The 16020-nt window shown below is 46.6% G+C and overlaps 1 protein-coding gene across 1 annotated transcript; it reads right to left on the bottom strand.

The window, feature by feature from the left end:
* Positions 1–1828: 1828 nt before the first annotated feature.
* LOC309558580 (uncharacterized protein) lies at positions 1829–7052 on the bottom strand (the record flags this gene model as incomplete). Its single annotated transcript, XM_082261657.1, has 2 exons — positions 1829–2400; positions 6920–7052. 2 exons carry the CDS (start codon positions 7050–7052, stop codon positions 1829–1831), a joined length of 705 nt encoding a protein of 234 aa, XP_082117783.1.
* Positions 7053–16020: the final 8968 nt, after the last annotated feature.

Here is a 16020-nt window from a genome sequence, read left to right as displayed (position 1 = left end):
CCTCCTTAATGACCAGGCCACTTTTTTCAACTTGGCACTGTGTGATTTTAACCGACAATTGCGCGGTCGTGCGACGCTGTAATTAAACTACATTTACATCCTTTTTTCCCACAAATAGAGCTTTCTTTTGGTGGTAATTGATCACCTGTGCGATTTTTATTTTTTGCACTATACACAAAAAAAGAGCGACAATTCTGAAAAAAAAAAATCAATATTTTTCACATTCTGCTATATAACATTATCAAAAAAGAAAAATGTAAAAATCAAATTTTTTTTATATTTTTGGTAAAAAAAAAATCTCAATAAGTGTATTTTGATTGGTTGGGCAAAAGTTATTGCGTCTACTAACTACGGGAAAGATTTATGTCATTTTAATTGTTTTTTATATTTTTTTACTAGTAATGGCGGCGATTTTGCGATTTTTTGCGGGACTGCGACATTGCGGCAGACATTTTTGACACTTTTGGGCGTTTCAGTGACATTACCACAGTAATCATTGCTAAAAACATGCACTGTTACTGTAATAATGCCATTAGCAAGGAAGGGGTTAAACCTGTGATCAAGGGGTTAAATGTGAGCCTAGGGGAGTGATTCCAACTGTCGGGGGGGCGTGGCTTCTGAAATGACCATAGAGACCTGTGATCCTATATAAAAGGATCACATGGGCTCTGTGATCATTCCAGGGAGAACGGCCAGCTGTGTTTACAACAGCCGACCGTCTTTCTCTCTCAGCGAAGAACGATCATGGGTGTCAGGCGGCAATCGGCTTCACGACTGGCACCAGTGGCGCGCACTCTCCCCTAGCTCCCTGTACGTGACCTTCGCACAGTTACGGCAATTTTCGCAGGAGTGGCTGCCTGCCGCAGTACCTCTGCGGCGGGCGGTCGTAAAGAGGTTAAAGTGATACAAAAGTCTCTTTTTTTTAAATTTAAAAATAACAAACATGTTATCCTTACCTTCCCTGTGCAGTTGGTTTTGCACAGAGCAGCCCAGATCCTCCTCTTCTTAGGTCCCCCGCCAGTGCTACTAGTCCCTCACTCCTGCCTTTTTACACAATGCAAAAAATTACCCTCTTAGATTCCACCGTGAGTATAACAAGCATGCTTTACTGAATATACAGACTGTTTTTACTGTTGTGGGTTTAGTAACACTTTCATTTCCAAAAGGTGAAGAGACATATTACATGGACCATGGTCAATGAAAAGACAGTCACAAAATGGAATTATAGGTGGATGAACCATTTCTTACCACCTAACATTGACCAATAACTTCTACATCTGTATTAGAATAGACATGAGTGGGGGTATTGTCCAATACTGCGGCTGCTATAGCCTGCCCACCACAACCATTTTTCTTCACCATTTTCCCAAATAAAATAATTTCACACCAATACCACTTTATTTTTGGGTTTTAATGGCCATAGCAGCCCCTTTATTAAACAACTGTAAATTACAAAGCTCTTCATTACACCATATAACATTATTTTAGAAAAAACATAACATAACATAACCAGCCTGATATAGCTACCTGCTCTTCTAATAGGTCTTAAGATTTTTGAAGGCACACTTAAATGACTAACCGACTGTATCTGGCACCAACTTGCAACACCAGAGGCCCCCAGCCGCAATTACACCGACTCGGGGACAAACGTTTATCCATACTCCAGCCGATACAGCCAGCTTAACCACTTCCATATTAAATCAGACACTTATTAGGGCAGGTACACCCATACCGAAGATGGGCCCAGACCCTCGTTCTCCAAACAGCGTAACCATCCCCTGCCTTCAAAAACCCAGCGACCTCTGCCACAGACACCCAGCATGATACGTTACGCCTGGGCGGCCCCCCACACCCTCAGAGCTCTGTGTATACCCTCCTGCAAACTCAAACACCAAAGATCAATGCCTACTGTGTTCAAGTGGACCCCATCCCCTCGCAAGAACAGGCCCAAATCCCTCTCCAGCTCCAGATGGCGAACCGCCAACCCCCTATTCCTGACCACAAATTTTGCCACCTCCTTATTCACTTTAGTCCTCACCTTATTGAGCCTGTGCACTGATCTAGCCAAACGCCAGGAGGTGCGGGCCACGATGTCCGACCACACCACTACAGTATTGGGAAAAAGGGACCGTAAACAAAGAAAGTCAAACTTTATGTCCCTGATCAGATCCCGCATAGAGCGAAGCCCAAGGTCGTTACCACCCACATGAAGAAGGAGAACATCAGGGGGTCTGTCAAGCCTGGAATAGTGATGCACCTCGGGCAGCACCCCAGACCACAACATGCCCGGGATCCCGATCCACTTGACATTAACCTCCCACCTGGAAAACCCCAACGCCGCACGTTTTGCCCCCCAAAAAACATAAGAGTGACCCAGGATCCCCACCAAACATTCTGAACCTGCAAAATAAGAAACAGCACATAACCAACCACAGGAACCCCCCCAAGCGAACCACACACAACAGAGTGGAAAACCCATAACGTGTAAACTCCACTATCAGACAGTGGAACATACACACGACACAAGAGGAACAAGATGACAGGAACCTCCCACCACTGGACCCCAAAGTGCAGCCCCCTACCTGGCGCTGGGCAACGGCCCCCCAGTCACCTCACAACAAATGGGGTCGCACGTACACCCTGAAACGCCCGGATTCCCATCTGCCAATCTGCCGAACCAATCGGTCATCCAAACCCTAACGGGCGGCCTCCGTCGTCGCCCCTATGCTGAAGAAATGAGAGGAGTAATTCTGTGAAGGCAACCCAGCAGCCACCAGGCACTTCCGAAAAACTGACCCAAATTGAAACCTGGACAAAGCTAACCATCCTCATGCTTCAGAAAAGGTCCAGGCCCAGAAGGCCGGGAAACCAACCACTCCCGAACGGCCCGCACCGTGCACGCCGGGGAGCCAGGAACCCTGCTCAATTCAACCCATGCCCCAACGCACTGTAGGTCGGTTTTGGATTTGCGGATGAGCAAGGAGACCCTGTCCCCACGCAAAACCACATCGGTGAAATCCATCCCGCCGCCCCCCTTACATTACCGACAAGCCAATTCGCTCACCCTAAATGCTCCAAAGAAAGCTAAAACAAACGCCGTCTTAAAGAGCACCGCCTCATAAGGTGAAGAACAAACGTCCCCCAAACAACCCAAGATGGCCCCCAACATCTCAAAGGAGACAGGGCGGCGCGTGTCTGGGGCACTCCTGCCCCTCCTGAAGCCCCGCAAGGCCCGACGCACCAGAAATTCCTTAGTGACATCCCAAAAACTCGACAGTTGAAACAGAACAGCCAAACCAGCCATTTTCTTATTCAACCGGGAAACAGAGGTACCCTCCTCCACATTTTTGCCAATAAAACACAGCACTGACCACAAGCGATCCTCCTCGCTGAAGCAACCACCCACTTCCCGCACCAGCCCATGCCATTCACACCAAACCTTCTCATATGCAGCCCACGTGGACGGACACACAGAATTCTGCACCAGCCCCGCTATCAATCGAAGGCGATGTCCCACAAGTTGTCCGGACAGGGTATTCCGCATTGCTCCGCTTCGGGTGCCAACAAACAAAATTTCTCCCACTGTAAACGAGACAGCCCATCAGCCACATTGTTGTTAACACCCGGCACATGCACCGCAAAGACGTAACAGTTCAAGCACAGACACAGCAGGACCACATGCCTAAGGAAACGCACCACAGGCAGGGAAGAGGCGAACGTTCTATTAATAGCCTGAACCACCCCCATGTTGTCACAGTAAAAACTGACTTGCCGGTTCCTAAATTCCTCTCGCCATAACTCCACTGCCAGCACTATTGGAAACAATTCGAGGAGCACTAAATTGCCCAGCAATGCAGCCTCCCGCCACTAATCCGGCCAAGCCCCCGAACTCCACCGACCCCGAAAAAACGCCCCATAGCCAACTGACCCGGCCGCATCCGTGAACAGCTCCAGGTCACACTGGGACACCATCTCCTCCATCCACAACGACCGCCCATTATAATTGTCCAAAAACAACTGCCACACCCTAAGATCGTCCCGATGAGCCTTGGATAGCTGAATGAAATGATGAGAGGGCCTAACCCCCGCTGTGGCGGCCGCCAACCACCTACAGAAAATCCTCCCCATCGGCATGATGCGACAAGCGAAATTCAGGTTGCCCAGAAGTGACTGAAGTGACCGCAACTGGATTTTGTGACTGCAGAGAGCGACGGACACCGTCTCCCGCAGGTCGCGCAATTTCGCCAGCGGAAAACGACACTCCATAGCCACCGTGTCGATGACAATGCCCAAGAACTGCAATTCGGTGGTGGGCCCCTCGGTTTACCCTTCTGCAAGCGGCACCCCAACCGCCTCAAAGACACGCTGGAGCATGGCTAACAAGATCTGACACACCTTGGAACCAGCAGGGCCCATCACCAAAAAATTGTCCAGGTAGGGGATAATGGAAGGCAAGCCCCACACGTCCTTAACCACCCATTCCAAGAAGGAGCTAAATGCCTCGAACAAGGCGCATGAAATGGCGCAACCCATGAGTAAGCAGAGATCAACGAAATACTGACCCTCCCAAGCGCAACCCAACAGGCGAAAGCTGCTAGAATGCACGGGCAACAGCTGGAAAGCGGACTCAATGTCCGTTTTCACCAACAGGGCCCCCGCCCCGAACCTGCGAACCCACTCCACCACACACGATCAAAGGAGGCGTATGACACAGCACACAGCTCCTGTTCGATCGCATCATTAACCGAAACACCCTTGGGAAAAGAAAGATGGTGGATCATCCAGAATTTATTGGGTTCCTTCTTCGGAACCACCGCCGGTGGTGAAACAACCAGATCCCTCACCGGCGGGGAAGAGAAGGGTTCAGCCATCCTCCCAAGCGAAACCTCTTTCGACAACTTTTCCGCGACCACCTGAGGGTGAAATTTCACAGATCGCAAGTTAACCCGGGACCTGGGGAATGCTAGACAACGTGCTCGGAATCAAAAACCCTTCCGAAAAACCCCGAAACAAAAGATGCGCCGCCTCCCGTTCGGGATACCTACTTAGAAACGGCGCCAACTTTTCCACCTTCACCGGCGTCCTCCCTCTTTCCAGCGTCAAAGGACTTACCTTTTCCCTGCTTGAAGCCCTTCGTCCTGGGATGGGAACCCCCGCAACTGGAGCACTCATGCCGAAAACGGCAGGAGGCCCCAAACTTGCAAGTCCCCTCATTGTACTGCCAGCAGAACCCCTTGCGTTTTGCGGCTGATAGTGATGAGGTTGAAGGGCAACCCCGCCCCCCCCAAAAGGGGGTGCTAGCGCCCTGGGCCTGCATCATGAGCTTCATCCACAAGCTGATATCCTTGTGGTACCAGCGTAACGCAGGCCGAACCGCCGACCACTGCCGGAATTGCTCGTCATACTGCAACCACGCCACGCCCCCATAAACCTGTTGAGCCTCACTAATGGAATCCAGATAGCAAAAAAAGCGCCGAACAATTTTCCAGGAACTTTTCTCCGATGACAGTGGCCAAAATGTTAAACGCCTGCAGCCAATTCCCGAATGTTCTCGGAATCAGGCGATAGTGGCGCTTTTCCTCCTCCTCTTTCTTACTCTCATCCGGTTTTACCTTGTCCAGGTTAAATTTTTCCAGAGGCAGCAGGGAGAAAATCTCCACATACTCACCCTTCCATATCTGCTCCCTCACCTTCTATTTCAGGTGTGCTCCCAACGGGCCCTCGAAGCACACATAAACCTCGCAGCGCACGGAATCCGGCAAGCGAACCCAGTCCACGTCCCCCGCCGGCTTTTTGGGATCCACCGCCGTCTGACCAGGAGGCGGCACAGCCCCCGGAGCCGTCACCACCCCCGCCTGCTCGCCGACCCCCCCCCCACAGAAGCAGAGTCCCGTACTATACCGCTGCCCTACCCGCCAAAACTGGGAGCACCAAGCCAGGCCCCGCCAAAGGCCCAGAAGGAGCCGCCACCCCTGTCCATGCCGACACCGGGGAGCCCAACGCCACCTGAGAACCCCCTGTCCCACAGCGCACAAGCACCTCACTGAACCCGGACATAAACGCCTGACGGACGTTCACCATGAGCCCCTCCCCCCCGCCGCAGATGCTCCGGACACTGACTGCGGACCCCCACTGAAAGGAGACCCCCCCGCTGACAGACCCGTCACTCCCCCCACAGCTCCAGGCCCCACGACATCAGACATCAAAGCAGACAACCCACAAGGAACAGGAGACAAAGACAACATAGAGCTGCAAGCAGCTGATTTACCAGGCTGCCCTGAGACCACCGGTCGCACAGCCGCATCTACGGATCCCTGACGCCTCTTCTACACCGCAGGCAGGGGGTCTTGTCCTTCTGTCACCTCGCCATCTTCAGACACCGTCAGTTCCCCTTCCGAGCGGTCTCCCTCTTCTTCCCGGCTGCAGGACATGAGAGAAAGCTGTGCTCTCACCTCCACCCGCCCGCATGATCCGTCTCCCTCGCCGAGCACTCTGCACAGGGGAGGATGCAGAAGCCGCCCACCGCTCCTGGCCATCCGAGGACACGCCGGTAGCTCCAACACAGGGACCTCCGCTTCTCCAGGAGGCAGTCCCGGCTGCCCAGGAACGAGGGCCGTGACAGGGATCCAAACCTCTCCCACTCCGAGCCGCTCTCACCGCAGGCTAGACACCTGCAGAGCCGGCCGCAGACACCCGTCCTCGAGAAGCAGGGGGAGGGGAGCGGGATACAGACTGCGATATCCCTCCAGGGGCCCGCCTATGAGGAGGATTCCTCCCAGCCCCATCTGGAGAAGAGGGAGGCATCCTCTTACAGACGGGGTTGAAGGGTCCCTAATGGGGCTCCTAAGACGGAGGCCACCCCTCGGGGTCACCTAGGAACTCCAACACACAGGAGGCCGAGACCTCCTAGCGCGCAAACGTGTGGGCACCAGCAAAGGCAAAGCTAGGCCCGACCCCTGTAGCATTCCTGGCAATTGGGCACGCAGCCAGTGGGGACCGTTGGCCACCGCCGCAGCTCTGACGCTGGCCAACATGTTCTCAATGTCCTCCATACCAACAACAGTCTTTTTTGTTAACAGGAGAGATCCTTTCCATGCGCTGTCCCCTTGCTGGAATGATGCTATCAGCAGCACGTCCCACCAAAAGACCCCTGTGACCACACCCTGCCCCACCCTAACCTCCACCAATTAGGTAAGTCCTCTAACTACTCCTATTCCTATCATACTTAACACTTTCATACCTTCTAGCCTATTTTGCCCAAACCCCAGTCATGTAGGCCCTTTGCCTAGGCTGCGCCTTAGCTCCTGGCCTGCTGCTAAACCTTTGGATGACTCCCTCCTGGCCATACACATGTATTTACAAATTGAATGCAAGTGATTATAAGGTCCTGGAAATCATCCAGCCTTATTTCAACGAGGTGAAGAGTTATATTATTTGCATTGTGGTCAATGAAAAGAGAATGGTAAAACTACATGCTAAAATTTGACACATTATGGGCTCCATGGGTGAACCATTTTTTACCTGATGATTCCCCCACCCCTCTGGCTGTACGTGACCTTCACCCTCGTTCTCTCTCCTACCTTCTCTTCTTTCTTTCTCTTCCTTTTTTCCTCGTCCTGTTTTTTTGTTATTTATTAATTTATTTTTTCCGACCACCAGTTTCTCATCACAAGCCTATCTAATGGTTACTCACCTATTCACTGTTAATGCCAAGTGACCTTTGCTTTCACCTCAAATATGTTTGGAGCTATTTTTACATCTTTATATAGAAGATAATGTTGTAACCTTGATGTCTTTGTTATTGATAATACTCATACATTATACGAGTGCTGTGCCTCAGCCGTTGTTGATGTTCATGCTACTGTAAATCTGTATGTTTCTTGAAAACCTCAATCAACATTTATTGATAGAAAATACACAACTAAATAAATGTGTTCTTCAATATCAGCCTAGAATTTAGCTTTAATTTGTTTTCCATTGGAATAGAATATTTAATATTAATGTATTTTCTTTTACTCTATTTAAACATCTTAAACAAATTAAATCAGTGCTTCATCCGTCTTAGATCATTTAGATATATTATTATGCCCCTGGACTAGCTGTACTACTGCACCACTGCACGCGTATTCATTTTTAGCCATAAATGAAGCCATAAATATTTAAACAGGCTTTTTGGTTGCAGCAAAGAAGAATTAATAATAACCAATTACTCATTAAAAGGTTCTTTTTTACATCTGGTTTGTTCTTCTCAAAGTGACATTGTCTTCACCAAAAAGTCCCAAAAGTAGTTCCCTGCAAAACAAGAGGTAATAAACTTACAGTGCCTTGAAAAAGTATTCATACCCCTTCAAATTTTCCACATCTTGTCAGGTTACAACTAAAAACGTAAATGTATTTTATTGATATTTTATGTGCTAGGCCAACACAAAGTGGCACATAATTGTGAAGTTGAAGGAAAATGATAAATGGTTTTCAATTTTTTTACAAATAAATCTGTGAAAAGTGTAGCGTGCATTTGTATTCAGTCCCTCCTCGGAGTCAATGCTTTGTAGAACCTTTTGCTGCAATTACAGCTGCAAGTCTTTTTGGGGATGTCTCTACCAGCTTTGCACATCTAGAGAGTGACATTTTTTTTGCCCATTCTTCTTTGCAAAATATCTCAAGCTCTGTCAGATTGTATGGAGAGCGTCTGTGAACAGCAATTTTCAAGTCTTGCCACAGATTCTCAATTGTATTTAGATCTGGACTTGGGGCCATTTTAACACATGAATATGCTTTGATGTAAACCATTCCATTGTAGCTCTGGCTGTATGTTTAGGGTCGTTGTCCTCCTGGAAGGTGAACTTGCACTCCAGTCTGAAGTCTTTTGCAGACTCTAACAGGTTTTCTTCTAAGATTGCCCTGTATTTGGCTCCATTCATCTTCCCATCAACTCTGACCAGCTTCCCTGTCCCTGCTGAAGAAAATCATCCCCACAACATGATGCTGCTACCACCATGTGGGGTAGCATCATATTGTGGGGATGAAAAACCCTGAACACTCCATTTCAGGGTGGGGATGGTGTGTTCAGGGTGATGTGCAGTGTTTGTTTTCCGCCACACAAAGCATTTTCCTTTTAGGCCAAAAAGTTTAATTTCGGTCTCATCTGACCAGAGTACCTTCTTCCACATGTTTGCGGTGTCCCCCCACATGGCTTCTCAAAAGGGACTTTCTTCTTGCCTCTCTTCCATAAAGATCAGATTTGTGGAGCGCACGACTAATAGTTGTCCTGTGGACAGATTATCCCACTGAGCTGTGGATCTCTACAGGGCTTCACAGAACAGCTGTATTTATACTGAGATTAAATTGCACACAGGCAGGGTTGGTGCTAGACTAATTTGCGCCATAGGCAATACCAGCTCCTTGCAACCCCCCCCAAAAAAACTGTACATATTGCCCCCCTTCCTGCACATAATGCCCCCACCCTTAACCCTACACTCCCCTTCCTGTACACACTACCCCCCTTTAATGCTACACCCCCTTTAACCCTTCACCCCCTTCCTATACACACTGCCCCCCCTTTAAGCCTACACCCCCCCTTCCTGTACACACTGCACCCCTCTCTAGAGGTGACATCCACTGGGGATGAGGAGGTGACAGGAGAGGAATGTGGCACTGGCCATGGCTGCGCCCTAGGTGGCAGTGCGCCCTAGGTGGCTGGCTAGTTCGCCTAGTGCTAGCATCGGTGGACTCTATTTACCAATTACATGACTACTAAAGGCAATTGGTTCAACTAGATTTTAGTTAGGGGTATCAGAGTAAAGGGGGGGGGGTGAATACAAATGCACGCCACACTTTTCAGATATATATTTGTAAAAAATTTTGAAAACCATTTATCATTTTCCTTCCACTTTACAATTATGTGCCACTTTGTGTTTGTCTGTGACATAAAATCCCAAATACAATTAATTTATGTCTTTGGTTGTAACATGACAAAATGTAGAAAATTTGAATACTTTTTCAAGCCACTGTACATCTTTAATGGCCCTTGTCTCCAATCTTCATTGCAATTTAGCATTGCAGTCTTTATCAATCTCTTCAGCACTGGATTTTTCTGAGATTGTTGAGTGCCTGTGCCCCCCACCATGCACTATGGTTCCTTCCTTTGACCTTTTAACATAGGGGTCAAAGGTTGGAACCATCCTCTGAGAGATACAGATATCCAACAATCCCAGAAAGTGCTGAAGAGACAATGGAGATATTAGCATAGTAGCATTAGAGAGATAGATTGGTAGAGATAGTAACATGGAGATAGTAGCATTAGAGATATAGATTGGTAGAGATAGTAACATGGAGATAGTAGCATTAGAGAGATAGATTGGTAGAGATAGCAGCATGGAGATAGTAGCATTAGAATAGATTGAAGAGATTGGTTGAGATAGTAGCATGGAGATAGTAGCATTAGAGAGATAGATTGGTAGAGATAGCAGCATGGAGATAGTAGCATTAGAATAGATTGAAGAATCATGGGCTGCCAGAGAGGTAAGTATTATAATCATTTTTTGCATAGTTACATAGTTGGTTAGGTTGAAAAGACACCAGTCCATCCAGTTCAACCTGTGTGGGAGTTTGTGTGATCATGTCCAAAATCATTTCCCATCCCCCCCCCCCCCACCCAACAAAAAAAAAAACTGGAAGCTGATTGGATCAGATTTTACACTCTCCAGTTTTAGTAAATGAGCTCCAATGTATTCAGTCAAGACTATGGAACATACAAGGTTTTAAAATAGGCAGAAACAGAGCTATCACAAAAAGATCTCACCGTTGGAGACCCTACCGGATGTAATAACCCAGCAGGTAGCTCAGTGGATCATACTCCTCTTATAACTGAGATTTCTCTTCTGTGCAGACTGCCCTTTTTAACCACTTCAGCTCCGGAAGGTTTTACCCCCTTAATGACCAAACCATTTATTGCGATTCCGCACTGCGTTACTTTAACGAAAAATTGCGCAGTCGTTTGATGCTGTACCCAAATACAATTGATGTTCTTTTTTTCCCCACAAATAGAGCTTTCTTTTGGTGGTATTTGATCACCTATGCGGTATTTCGATTTTGGGCTATAAACAAAAAAAAAAGACGACAGTTTTGAAAAAAACGCCATAATTTTTACTTTCTGCTATAAAACATTCCAAATAAAAAAATGTTAAAAATCTAATTTTTTTATCAGTTTAGGCCAATTTGTATTCTGCTACATATTTTTGGTAAAAAAAAAAAAAAATCCCAAAAAGCGTATTTTAATTGGTTTGCGCAAAAGTTATAGCGCTTACAAATTACAGGATAGATTTTTGGAACTTTTATTTATTTTTTTGTTTTTATTAGTAATGGCGGCAATCAGCGATTTTTAGCGGTACTGCGACTTTAGGGCGGACAGATCGGACCCCTAACTGACATTTTTGACACTTTTTGGGGACCAGTGACATTAATACAGAATCAGTGCTACATTTTATGCACTGTCTCTGTATAAATGACACTGGCAGGGAAGGGGTTAACACTGGGGGTGATCAAAGGGGTTAATGTATACCGAAAGATGCTTGCTGACTGTGTGGGGGAAGGGTTCCATGACAGACACAGAGAGATTGGAGTTTCAGCATAGCTGAAACTTCTGATCTCTCTCTGCCTGTGTGACAGAAGACTCGCCTGCTTTGTTTACATAAGCAGGCGGGTCTTCTGTCAGCCAATCTGAAGATCGCAGGAGGCCGGCAGCTGTCGCCGCCGCTCCTACCGCGGCCTGCCTCCCGCTGAGACCTTGTGCACGAAATCACGTAATACTACGTGATTTTGCGCAGCCGAGCCACCCTGCCGCAGTAATACTATGGTGGGCGGTCGGCAAGAGGTTAAGAAAAGTATAATGGTTTTGCATATATTAGTTTGGTTGTTTATTATAGTCAGAACTAAAAAAAGAAAAATGTTATATCAACATTTCCAGTATTTATAAACTGTATAAGAAAATTTTGTAAAATTCACAGGCAGCCAGTAGGTGGAGCTCCTGGTTTCTTTTAACCTTTCTAAGGCTCTCCTCAGCTCCTCTGTTGAAATAATAAAAAAAGGCTGGTTGGTTACAGGTGACATGCTCATGTGAATGAGGTTGGAGCATTGACTCCTCCTCCTCACTGACAGTTTAAATTTCTCTTTATGAAGCCTCAAAATAGAGTCTGAAAGTAATCCACTTTTGCTTTGTCGTATTCTTGGCTAACCTGTCATGCTCATGCTCATGTACTGCTGCCCGGATGAGGCTGGGGCGGAGCTGGAAAGCAGAAAGTAGAGGTTCTGGAGGAGGACCAAAGGAGGGCTGGAGTCTGCTGCTGGAGTCTGCTGAATAATGCGACCAAGGGATGACAGAGACAAGGGGGTACTTTGGCTGCACAGAGAGGCTCATGATCTGTAGGAGTTCTGGCTGCCGACTGCTGAAACTGGGGGTGAGGGCAGAAATAATCCTCTCCTCGGCAGCACAGAGAAGTGCAGCATCTGGCACAGGAGTTCTGTCTTCCTCTTTGCTGTCGACTTCTGAGACAAGGTGGAGGGGTGCTGCAGCTGCAGGAAAGGTGTAAGGGCCACATGAAATGTCCTGAAGGGCCAGATTTGGCCTGTGGACCTTGTATTTGACACATGGGGTCTAGTGGGTCTGTTAAGGATTTTTATTTTTTGAGTGGTCACGCAGAGTGAAGTTAAGGACCCAGGACATAAAAACAAAGTAAACAAAAATCCTTGCACCGGCCCTGCAAGTACTCTTATATGACCTATTCTCTTTGTATTGCCTCCTTTGTGTGAAATACCTGGTGGTGATCCTGCTAGTCCCTCTACTTTCCTATGAAAACTTACCACATTAGGCATGAGAGCACAGCGTGGTCAGTTTTCTGCCTGGTAAGGGAACTCAACCTGCTCTCCCTCCCCAATGATTAGACTTGTGTTGACATGCTTCTTCCCTGCATAGCAATTCAAAAGGGAGACAAGTGCACTGCTGTTTTTTCCTCCCCTCGCTCTCTGAGTTTCTTATACAGCTGAAATCAAAAATCATGTGATCCCTTCTAATAAAAAGGGAGTAAAAGGCATTTATAATGTTTTTTATATGTATACACAAATGTTTTGTATTTAATTTCTATTTTAAACTGAATGGGTTGTTTTACAAGGTGAGAGTTCACATATAGTTTAAATTACAATAAGGCTTATGTAGCAAATATACATGCTATATTGTTTTTTAGTTGTTTTTTTAGTCATGAAAGTGGAATTTTCCTTTAGGTATAAATGCTTAAATTTTAAGATTTCTTTATTAAAAAAAGAAATATTCTCATCCATCAGTCGTCAGTGTGTGTACACCGCGTTACTGATTCCTCCTGTAATAAATCCTGGCACTCTATATCGAATAATGTGATTTTTGCACATAAAAGATCTATAAGTGTAAGATGATGCAGTGTGAATTCTGTCATTGGAACATACTCTGTGCTTCAATAAAACCTGATTATTACTCATGCAGACATTGGAGAAGTAGAATGTTCTTGTGTTAATGCAATTTGCGTCTTCTTCTTTTTTTTTTACTGCAGAGATGATTTTTTTTTTTTTTTATGGTGATGGGTAGGAGTAGGATTTTCTGGTCCAATTATATCTGCTCTTCATATCCTCCTTACATTTGTAGTCAGTAAATATATGTTCCTTACATTAGTGATCAATAGGAAGAATGCTCCTTACATTGGTGGTCAGAATGCTCTTTATCTAGCACCCTCTAGTGTGCGCTATTAGAAGTGAGAGTAGGTACAAGTATTTCTGGCCCAGGGACAAACCTGAGTCACTGAATCTGGGTCAAGGGCTGGATGACTAATCCTGGCAGCTCTCTGGTGCCTCCCCCTGTTTCTAGAATGTTGGAGAACATTCCAGAACATAGTGGCTGGAGGCTAGGAGGGGTTGTCCTAAATAATTATGGGCCCTCAGCCAATCCCCAGGAGGCTGGCCTGGAAGGGTCCCATCACAGATGGCGGTTGGAGGGATTCATGCTGGAGGGGCAGCAGGAGGGAGGAAGAAGAGATAGTGAGTAGCTCAGCACGGTGCAGGGACAAGACAAGAGGAGAGACTGTTAGCTGTAACATTGCTCTCTTGAAGACTGTGTGTCTAACCTTACCCTGAGGAATCTCCATGTGTGTGAAAGTCGGGAGAACTGGAGCCCACTTGCAGTCAGGAGCCAAGTGGGCTGGTGGCAGCCAGGCGAGTTAGCAGTTTTCTACGGTGGTAGAACTGGGCTCAGTGTCTACAGGGAAGCAGAAGGAGGTGTTGTTAAGTTAACAATGACTACTTTATCCACACAGGAACAAGATGTTCCCAGCCTGTAATGGGATGTTGCTGAATTGACAAAAGACTGTTAATTAAGCCAGGAGTGAACCATGTTTGTGCATGAGGTAAGAAGAAGAGGATTTCTTTGTAAATAGGGAGGAAGTTGTCCACTGTTTGTTCTGTGTTCTGAAAATGTTCAAGTTGGGCATCCCATAATTCCCTACCCCATCCAAGTTATTACCCCCTAATAAAAACAACAAAAACAAGCCAAGGACTGATTTTCTGTGTTTGAGTGAATAAAGGAAATTCTATGTGACAGTCTGTGCCGCAATGGGGACCTGAACATCAGCAACTCCTACAGGGGTAATGCTACACTTACACTGGTGGTCAGTGGGAAGAATTCTCCTTATATTGGTGGTCAGTTGGAAGAATGCAGCTTACATTGGTGGTCAGTGGAAGGAGTGCCCCTTACATTGGTGATTAATGGGAAGAATGTCCCTTATATTGGTGGTCAGTAGGAAGAATGCACTTTACCTTGGTGATCAATGGGAAGAATATTTCCTACATTGGGTTCAAAGGGAGGAATATCGCTCATACAGACAGCTAAAAAGATCATTGGTGTCCTGCCACTGATTGTGCCAAGTGATGTTGGCGTTGGATCTATGAAGGAGCCATCAGATGGGAGGTCCATCAGACACAGCTTAAGGAACCCCCTAGTGACCTTGACTGTAGGCAAGACACACTTGTCTTTGTACTCCTCACCTGGTTGCCTCCATACACGCTTGACACCATCTGAACCAAATAAGTTTATCTTGGTCTCATCAGACATCAGGACATGGTTCCAGTAATCCATGTCCTTAGTCTGCTTGTCTTAAGCAAACTGTTTTTGGGCTTTCTTGTGCATCATCTATAGAAGAGGCTTCCTTCTGGGACGACAGCCATGCAGATCAATTTGATGCAGTGTGAGGCATATGGTCTGAGCACTGCCAGGCTGAACCCCCACCCCTTCAACCTCTGCAGCAATGTTGCCAGCAATCATACGTCTATTTCCCAAAGACAAACTCTGGATATGACGCTGAGCACGTGCACCCAACTTCTTTGGTCGACCATGGCGAGGTTTGTTCTGAGTGGAATCACTCCTGTTAAACCACTGTATGGTCTTGGCCACTGTGCTGCAGTTCAGTTTTAGGGTCTTGGCAATCTTCTTATAGCCTAGGCCATTTTTTTTGTAGAGCAACAATTCTTTTTTTCAGATCCCCAGAGAGTTCTATGGCATGAGGTGCCATGTTGAACTTCCAGTGACCAGTATGAGAGAGTGAGAGCGATAGCACCAAATTTAACGCACCTGCTCCCAATTCACACCTGAGACCTTGTAACACTAACGAGTCACATGACACCGGGAGGGAAAATGGCTAATTGGGCCCAATTTGGACATTTTCACTTAGGGTGTACTCCTTTTTGTTGCCAGTGGTTTAGACATTATGGGTGCGTGTTGAGTTATTTTGAGGGGACAGCAAATTTACACTGTTATACAAGCTGTACACTCACTACTTTACATTGTAGCAAAGTGTAATTTCTTCAGTGTTGTCACATGAAAAGATATAATAAAATATTTACAAAAATGTGAGGGGTGTACTTACTTTTGTGAGATACTGTATGTCCTTCAACTGTTAATGTTCTTTGAGTGGCATCACCCATTTGGGGTTCATTTCATCATTACTT

The sequence above is a fragment of the Pelophylax lessonae genome (genome assembly GCF_965119305.1).
Source record: "Pelophylax lessonae genome assembly, chromosome: 6".
Lineage (NCBI taxonomy): Eukaryota > Metazoa > Chordata > Amphibia > Anura > Ranidae > Pelophylax > Pelophylax lessonae.
Note: the sequence above shows the minus strand (reverse complement) of the source record. Positions and strands in the feature narration are given on the sequence as shown.